The 9,039-nt window shown below is 37.3% G+C and overlaps 1 protein-coding gene across 1 annotated transcript in view; it reads right to left on the reverse strand.

Moving 5' to 3' along the window:
* The window catches only part of LOC107677031 (cingulin-like), a 25,379-nt gene that overhangs the window by 12,484 nt on the left and 3,856 nt on the right, over window positions 1-9,039 (reverse strand). The window contains exons 3-16 of the mRNA XM_016471818.1: window positions 8,129-8,229; window positions 7,979-8,048; window positions 5,579-5,694; window positions 5,306-5,438; window positions 4,806-5,018; window positions 4,495-4,643; window positions 3,607-3,633; window positions 2,755-2,875; window positions 2,457-2,669; window positions 2,144-2,365; window positions 1,516-1,764; window positions 1,222-1,392; window positions 960-1,121; window positions 766-855 (exon numbers count right to left, since the gene is read on the reverse strand). Coding sequence (XP_016327304.1) covers window positions 766-855; window positions 960-1,121; window positions 1,222-1,392; window positions 1,516-1,764; window positions 2,144-2,365; window positions 2,457-2,669; window positions 2,755-2,875; window positions 3,607-3,633; window positions 4,495-4,643; window positions 4,806-5,018; window positions 5,306-5,438; window positions 5,579-5,694; window positions 7,979-8,048; window positions 8,129-8,229 — 2,037 coding nt within the window. The remainder of the gene's footprint in view (window positions 1-765; window positions 856-959; window positions 1,122-1,221; window positions 1,393-1,515; window positions 1,765-2,143; window positions 2,366-2,456; window positions 2,670-2,754; window positions 2,876-3,606; window positions 3,634-4,494; window positions 4,644-4,805; window positions 5,019-5,305; window positions 5,439-5,578; window positions 5,695-7,978; window positions 8,049-8,128; window positions 8,230-9,039) is intronic.

A 9,039-nucleotide genomic window follows, 5' to 3' on the forward strand; every position in this document is an offset into this window, starting at 1 on the left:
TTATTTCTTTTTTATTATTATTATTATTATTATTATTATTTTATTTATTTATTTATTTATTTTATTTTTTTTCATTTAGTAAACGAAGGCAGCATTACAGCTGTGTATACACTACTGTTCAGAAGGAACACATATTCACTATTAACTAAGAGCTTTCCCTCAAAAAACTCCTAATTTGCTGCTTATTGATAGTAAGTAAGGTAGTTGTTGTAGTAGTTATGTTTAGGTATTGTGTAGGGGTAAGGTTGGAAAAATCTAAAAGGATCTAAAAAAAAATGGTCATGCAAAATAAGGCATTAATATGTGCTAATGAACAGCCAATATGCTAGAAATATGCATGCTAATAAGCAACTAGTTAATAATGAATAGTGTTCTCTACTCTACAATGTTCAACTATAGAGTATTTTTAGTCAGCAAGAATGTATCAAAATGATCAAAAGTGACAGTAAAGATATAAATAAATACCATTCTTGTGAACTTTCTATTCATCAAAAAACGTAAAAAAAATAAAATAAAAAAAAATTTTCCAAAATAAAAAAAATAAAAAAACTAAGCAGCACTACTGCTTTTAACATTGATAATAATGATAAGAAATGTTTCTTGAGCATTAAAACAACAAAATAATTATTGAAGGATCCAATGACGCTGAAAATGGAGTAATGACTGCTGTTAATTCAGCTTTGCCATCACAGGAATAAGTTACTCATTTTAATTAAAGATTTTTTTTAAATCTTACCAACCCCAAACTTCTGAATGGCAGTGTACCTGATCTCGGCTCCTGGTGATTCTTTCTGTCAGCATCTCTGCATTGTTCTTTTCCTCGTCTAACTCAAGCTGCAGGTGCTTGATTTTGTCCTGCAGGTGGAGACAAATATAACAGAGTGAAGACAGACTGTTATCACATCACTATTGCCATGACACCTTTTCACTAAGACACCAGATGTGAAGGTGGAACACACCTCCAAGCTGCGGATCTCTCGTGAGCGGTCGTTTTGTGTGGTACGCTGTGTCTCAATCTCACTCTCCAGATGTTTGAGGCGGTTGGTGAGCAGCTCTTTATCTAATAAAGCATTGTCTCGATCCTCGTAACTTGAGAACAGCTCCTTCTTTTGACGGGCCAACTAAAAACAAACAAAATTGTATGACCACAAATTGTTGACTGATTAAATATGCTTGGACAAATTCAAAAGTATGAACGTTTTTATTAGGCCAGTGTTTCACCTCTTCCTGTAGGGAATGGATGGTGCTCTGAGCTCTCTCCAGCTCACCGAGCTTCTCTTTGGCGTTTTTATGTGAGTCCTGCTGCTCTTTCCTCCCCTTCTCTTTCTGCTCGTCCAGCTGAGCCTGCAGGAGCCGCACCTCCTCACGGGATGCTGCAGACAAGCGCTCTATCTGACATAGAGAAACAAAAAGGGGTGGGAGGAAGCAAGAGAGAGATAAGAACAGGCAGAAAGTAAAAGAAAAACTAAGAAGATGATGCATGCCAGGTTCAAATTTGTGTCAATGAACACATACCTCTTTACTGAGTTTGTCTAGTGCTCTCTCCTGCTGCCTCTTCTGATCCTCGAGCTGTGCATTCTCCTTGCGGACAGAGTCTCTGTCCTTCTCCTTCTGTTCCAGATTACGAGTCAGCTCGTCCCGCTCTAGGCCCAGTCTGGAGTTCTCGCGCCTGGACTCCTCTAGCTGCTGCCTCAGTTTCTTGGTCTCCTCCTGCTGCTCCTGTTCAGCCTCAATACTCTGAGACGTGCGCTCCTGAAGCTGAGACTACAGACACACAGATAACACATTAGAGAAAAAGAGAGAACGAACAGATAACTGTCTGTTTTTGAATGCATGACATCAGCTAGTGATTTCAAAAGTGACAGAAAGGATCATGAAAACAATAACTGTGAGTTTTCAACCATTAAGCTCACTTATAACATGGCAATAAGTCACTTTCTAAAACCATCACCCCCTCTGGTTCCCCTAACCATAACCCTAACACCTGAACCTCTAGACCATCATATCACAAAAAGAAGCTGAAGACACATCTCTACCACCCCACAGTCTTAAACCAATGCACTTACACACACTATTTTTTGCAGTTGAATGGGAGGGAAAATAAAGTGCGCCATTACATAACTATGTTAATCTGCATCCTAACCTCAAGGCGTATGATTCTCTCTTTCATACGCATGTTGGTTTCCTCGAGTTCCTTGTGCTCATGTGCCAGATGGTTTGCTTGGGTTTGAGCAGAGCAGAGTTTGTCTCTCTCTGTCTGCAGATCTTCTTCAGTTGAGAGTAGCTGACTGCGCATTCGGCCCACCTCCTCTTGCATATCACTCAACTCCTTGCGCAGGGCCTCCACCAATGAGGGTTCAGCTAGCTGCCGGAGGTTAAAATGTTTTTTTAAGTAAAACACAAATGGAGGCTACCTGCTTTTATGCCATAATAATTTTAACTATACTGTACTGTACCTGTTTGGCCCTCTCATGAGCTTTTGTCAACTCTTCTCTATCTCTGCGTGACTGGTCCTTCAATCTGTCAGTCTCATATTTCTGCTCTGCTTCAAGCTCCTGTTTGCTCTTCTTTAATAGCACAATTTCCATTGTCTTCTTGTCAAGATCTGTTTTTAATTTATCCATATCTGTTTGGGCCTTCTGTAGGTCAGCACGACAACGCTCAAGTTCCTATGAAAACACAATGAGTATTTTAAGTCTCAGTGTGAAAACTTTTATTAATTTAACATTCATAAGCAAAAGAGCGTGTATATACCTGGCTGACTGTCTGAGTCTGTTTGGGATCTGGTATCTGCTGTTTCATTGTGTTGACTTTCTCCTGCAGATCTTTCAGCTCCTCCTCAAACTCCTCTTTCTCCATACGAGCCTGGAGTAACCTAACACATACAGAAATATATACACACATAGTACAAACACAGGCAAACACCATATGCAAACAAAAAAGCTAAACTGTAAGTGATTAATAACAAATATGTACACATTATGATATGCATAGCAGCTATTAAAGTGTCCTAAATGAGAACTTCTTATAATACGATTGAGCTCCTAATATTTCCTGATGATGTTAAATTGGGTGGACAAACTATTGATTTAGTGTCAAGATCCAAGATCCATAATGTGAAAGAAATTATGCTTATGTGCACTTTTTTATTGGACTGTCTCAAGTAATGGTACCATCTTGCTCTGTTACAGACAAGCCATTCAGAGGTGGAAAAGTTTGTTTGGCATATTAAATTTGTAGATTAACAGCATCTTTTCTGAAAAAATAAATAAATAAACAACCAGCAGGATTTTATTTCCTAATGATGCAGAGTATTTCTAATGATGAACTAGTGAATAAGTATTTAGAGTTGTCATACAGATTTTATTACGATATTCTGTAATGTTTAGTAATTAGGATTGTATGTTTTAAAATTGTGATTTAGTACACTAAAACATTTTTTAAAATACAAATCACACACAAAGCCTTCAATAATTTATTATTAAATCATCAAATCATTTGTTTAAGATTATGGTAGTGGGATCCTAATAGGTTACTAATAGGTTCAATCACACATCTACAGATAAATCTACAATTTCTCTCATCTAATCTGAGAGCGTTTCTCACTCTGCTTTGGGTTGAACCCGCTGTCCACTGCCCCAACAAAATGCATAGAACAAAAAAGGAAAGACATATACACATTAACAAAAGAGACAGAACTAAGCGTAATGCAAAACTAATTAAACAGTATACCTAAACTAACTAACTGTACAGGTGCATCTCAATAAATTAGAATGTCGTGGAAAAGTTCATTTATTTCAGTAATTCAACTCAAATTGTGAAACTCGTGTATTAAATAAATTCAATGAACACAGACTGAAGTAGTTTAAGTCTTTGGTTCTTTTAATTGTGATGATTTTGGCTCACATTTAACAAAAACCCACCAATTCACTATATCAACAAATTAGAATACTTCATAAGACCAATAAAAAAAAAAAACATTTTTAGTGAACTGTTGGCCTTCTGGAAAGTATGTTCATTTACTGTACCATGTACTCAATACTTGGTAGGGGCTCCTTTTGCTTTAATTACTGCCTCAATTCGGCGTGGCATGGAGGTGATCAGTTTGTGGCACTGCTGAGGTGGTATGGAAGCCTCAGGTCTGGTGAGTTTGCTGGCCAGTCAAGCACACCAACACCATGGTCATTTAACCAACTTTTAGTGCTTTTGGCAGTGTGGGCAGGTGCCAAATCCTGCTGGAAAATGAAATCAGCATCTTCAAAAAGCTGGTCAGCAGAAGGAAGCATGAAGTGCTCCAAAATTTCTTGGTAAACGGGTGCAGTGACGTTGGTTTTCAAAAAACACAATGGACCAACACCAGCAGATGACATTGCACCCCAAATCATCACAGACTGTGGAAACTTAACACCGGACTTCAAGCAACTACAAAAACAAATACAAAACCTTTTCCACGACATTCTAATTTACTGAGATGCACCTGTAAGTGTGACTCACTCTTGTTTGGTGTTGCGTAGCTCTTCTCTGCTGGACTGAAACTGCTCTCTCCAGTGGTTTCCCTCATCTCTGCTCTCCTCCAATTGCTGCTGAAGAGACCTTACCGTAGAGTTCACACGGTGACGCTCTGCTTCAATGGTTGCCTGAGACTAAGGCACAGAGAGAGTGCATTTGTGCAACATGATTCCTATGCAAAGTGCTTTGAGTTTAATCACTTCTCTCTAAATTGCACAACAACAGGTGCTCAACAGGGTTCTGTCTTAGGTCTCATTTAATTTCCTGTACAACCTCCCTTAATGTTGGGTGTGTACCTGTGAAACCTGCTCCATGCTTGTTCGTAGTCGCTCCATGTCTTGGCTGTACTGCTCTCTGAGAGCCTCTATCTCCTTGTCATGTGTGGAGACCTCATCTTTCAGTGCCCCCTTTAGAGCAGTCAGCTCCCTCTCTCTCTGCCTCAGAATGTCCTCCTGCTTCTGACACAGAGCTGCAGCTTCGGCCAACTCACCTCTCACTGCCATCAACTCCTGTACACAAACAAATCATAATTCTTATTAATGATCTCAATAGCAGCACTGCAACATAATTTTACTACTAGTGCTTTGCAATTTTTGTCAGCAGCCAAATATATACAGTACAGCATGTGTAAATGAAATATTTTAAGGGTTTTCACAGGTTTAAAAAAATAGACACTTTCACCTGTCACCAACAGCAATAAGGTGTTGATTTGTCATTACAAATTTTATTTATTTTTTTTGCATTTGTGACCATTTTAGTCTGTCTAGTTTGTGTGTGTGTGTGTGTGTGTGATCACCATGTGCATAGTGTCAGCCTGAGCTTTGTTGACCGTCTCTCTCCTCAGCTCCTCCTGTAGTCCTGCCAGCTGATCCTCCAGCTCTCTAACATGAGACTCTGCATTCTCTCTGTCCATTCGTAACTGAGTTAGCCTGAGAGAGAGAAAGCGCACAGACAAAACCTAGTTTAACTATATATTATGTGGCAGATTTTATATCATTCTCACCACAGAGTGTGAATGTCCATGTTGGTAAACACACAATAGTGACAAAGGTATTTGTGTCTGTCTTACTCTGAATGTGTTTGGTGCAGCTCTGTGTTCTTCCGGCCCAGCTGTTCCTGCAGCTGTACATTTTCATCCAGACATTTCTCAAGCTCCTCCTTCAAGGAGTCGTCAGATCTGTTCACCTGAAATTCGAGGGGCAACGGTTATACAGCTATGCCCTCTAAGTATACATACCCCTTTTATCGTAAGTTTAAGAATATTTAAATTAAAGAGAGATCATATTTTTATTTTGTTGTATTTGTGTTTCACATTTTAACATGTGTTGCTTCAAGCATCAACTGCTTGCAGTTTTTCGTGATAGTCACTGTGGGGAAGAACTCAAATATGCAGGGCATGCTGGGGGCTTGAACCATGAAAGAATGTTTGTGTAAATTATATTGACAGTACTAAATTATAACTTTATAATTATTACTTTGATTGCTGAATGTTCGCATTTTAGTATAGTTAATATAAAATATAAAATAAAAAAAAATACAATACAATATAAATTATAACTTCATTAGGACAGTACTAAATAAAAACATTAAACATATGAGAATAACTGTATATGACAAAGCATTACCAGATTATGCTCCAATTAGCCCAAAACACTATAATCCAAGTCCACCTCTATGATAGTATTTAGAAGATAGAGTAGTCATTAGTGGTTTGCTACCCCTGCTGGGACATATAGTAGTAGGCTTGAGGATTTAATCCTGTCTAAAGATCACTATACTAAGTAGCCGAATTGCTCACAGAAAGAAACAATACACTCCTTTGCCTTTAAATGAAACAAGGAAGTACATATGAAGAGTTTTTGTAAAATAAAAAAGTAATAATGTGAAATACTATTACATTTTAAAATAACTGTTTTCTATTTTAATATATTTTAAAATGTAATTTAATCCTGTGATGGCAAAACTGTTTTCAGCAGCCATTTCTTACAGTCTTCAGTGTTACATGAGCCTTCAGAAATCATTTTAATATGCTGATTTGGTGCTCATAAAATCATTTCTTATCATTATCATCTATGTTGAAAACCTAATATTGCTGCTTAATATTTCTGTGGAAACCATATTTTTCTCAGGATCCTTTACTTTTGGGTCACATAACAGTTTAATGTCAAGATCTTTTTTCAATTTGCTGCACCAGTTTTAAAAGTCTCGTAATTAACTTCAGTTCAGGTACTCTAAAACTCGCCTATGATGTTAACTTGTTCCTGGCAGCAAAACCCCGACGCATCCATCAGGCGTCTATGCCCTCTCTCTGTCAGATAATTATACAGAAGCTAAATGGCCCACTGTTTGCCTCTGAGAGTAACGCTTATGACTTGCATTGCAAACTTATACAACATCATATGTTTATGTTTAAATATAAGCTTGACAGAGGGCATTACAGGATTTTTTTTTTCATTTACATTTTGAATTTCTGATGGGTAATTATTGGCATTTATAATTTTATGTAATTTTATATTACATTACATTGATCTATGCTCTGCATCTCTGTCTCTTTTTTTTTGGGAATATTGTATGATTAATGAGCTTTTGTGTGGTGGAGGTAAACATTCCTTCCTCCTTTCACTCTAAAATGGGCTCAGCTGTTGTAAGTGAGCGGGATCCGCTGCCAATTCATTATAGCTTAGCAAGAGATGCCAACACCTAAAAAGCCATAAAATGTAATGCCCATTTTACCAATGCCTGTCTGCGTACTGAATACAGTGCCAACTGAGCCTAGCTCCACATCTAGACCAGGTGATTTTATCACTAGAGTAAATCATCTCTCACTGCTGACACTTGTTTATGACAGCTTTTTAAATATGGCAGATATATTTCCAGCTGGGTTTAGTCAAAGTCAGATCACTCTGTGGCTATCTTGGTAACACCCCGGGCAGCTATTTTCTAAGCAGATAAAACAAGTACATCTTTTATGTACTTGAATGAGGAATGATGGCAATATTCTAGACTGTCTGTCAAGATTATGCCACAATAACAGCCCACCACATCAACAAAGAAATCAGCAATGGTATCATATATTTTGCTTCTTTATCTCAAAGCACACTAAAAAGTAAAGTAAACAAATATGCAATATCTCTATCAAAAAAGCCAAATGGCTCTTATAACTGAAGGGAAGGACTTTCACAAGGACATTACACAATTACATTCTCTGGTTTAGTACACCTGAACTGCCTTTCATTATATAATTCATTTAGTATTAAAGCCTCTACAGAACGTGGTGTCTTTTTTGTTTGTTCTGTCACCGACCGTGCTTCAGTTCACCTGAAAAGCTGAACTGGTTGTGTTATGGTGGTCGAAGCACCTGAATCACAAGTCTTTCATTTTTTGTTACATAATCAGTTATTGATATTTGTTTTATGTTCGAAAATCATAGTGAAGAACTAGCAATGTTTCAAAATGTGAGAGACTGTACCTTCAGCCCTTGAATCTTATTACAGATGACTCGAACTCTGTGCTTAATGACAGCATCTCCCTCAGTACTCCTGAAGAATTAGGAGAAACAAAATGTTACCAAATGTTTAGTCTGTACATATTGCTGTTACGCATCAGAACAATGGTTTACCCCTGATTTAGAACATCGTAGATTATCTGCTGTATCTGATCTTCGGTTGAGAACTCTGACCCTGAACTTTGACCCTGGTCCATCAAAAGATCAGGAGTTACCTGAATGGAGATAACGGTCAAACACAACCCACACAGAATATGTGCAAAAAACTAAAGTAACATTTCTTAATGTTTAAAAAGCGGATAACAATTGATACATCTAAGTAGTAACATAAGTGTGCACTCTGTCAGCTGACACTAACAAGCTAAATCAAGCTAAATGACATTCAATGCCAGAGAGAACAGAGTATCAGGTTGATGAATTGCTTTACTGTAGTCTACTCAAATTACATTCTTCCAAAACTCGGACAGCATTTTAAGGCATCCGAGGTGCACATGCAAATGCAAAGGTTCAAATGGTCCAAATGCAAAGGCTGTTCCAAAGAGTAGATCCCTTTTTTTTGGCAAGTATCCTTCACAAAGAAGAGAATACAATCCCAAGTAAACGAGAATGAGTTGAGAAGTGTCACTTAAAAATATATTTCATTCAAAATAAATAAACTGAATAAACATTTAAATACATATATACATGCACACATATAGTTTATAGTCTGAGCTACAGGAATAATATTAACATAACTTTTTTAATTAAAATTAATTAATTAATAAAATTCATTATTAATAAAATCTATTAAAGGGATAGTTCACCCAAAAATGAAAATTCTGTCATTAATTACTCACCCTCATGTCGTTTCAAACCCGTAAGACCTTCGCTCATCTTCGGAACACAAATTTATTTTTGCCTCAAACACAAGATATTTTTGATGGAATTTGAGAGCTGTCTGACGCTGCATAAACAGCAACGCAACTGAAATGTTCCCAAGTCCAGAAACGTAGCAAGGAGATCTGTAAAATAATCCATGTGACATC

The sequence above is a fragment of the Sinocyclocheilus anshuiensis genome, unplaced genomic scaffold, assembly GCF_001515605.1.
Source record: "Sinocyclocheilus anshuiensis isolate Anshui unplaced genomic scaffold, SAMN03320099.WGS_v1.1 scaffold620, whole genome shotgun sequence".
Taxonomy (NCBI): domain Eukaryota; kingdom Metazoa; phylum Chordata; class Actinopteri; order Cypriniformes; family Cyprinidae; genus Sinocyclocheilus; species Sinocyclocheilus anshuiensis.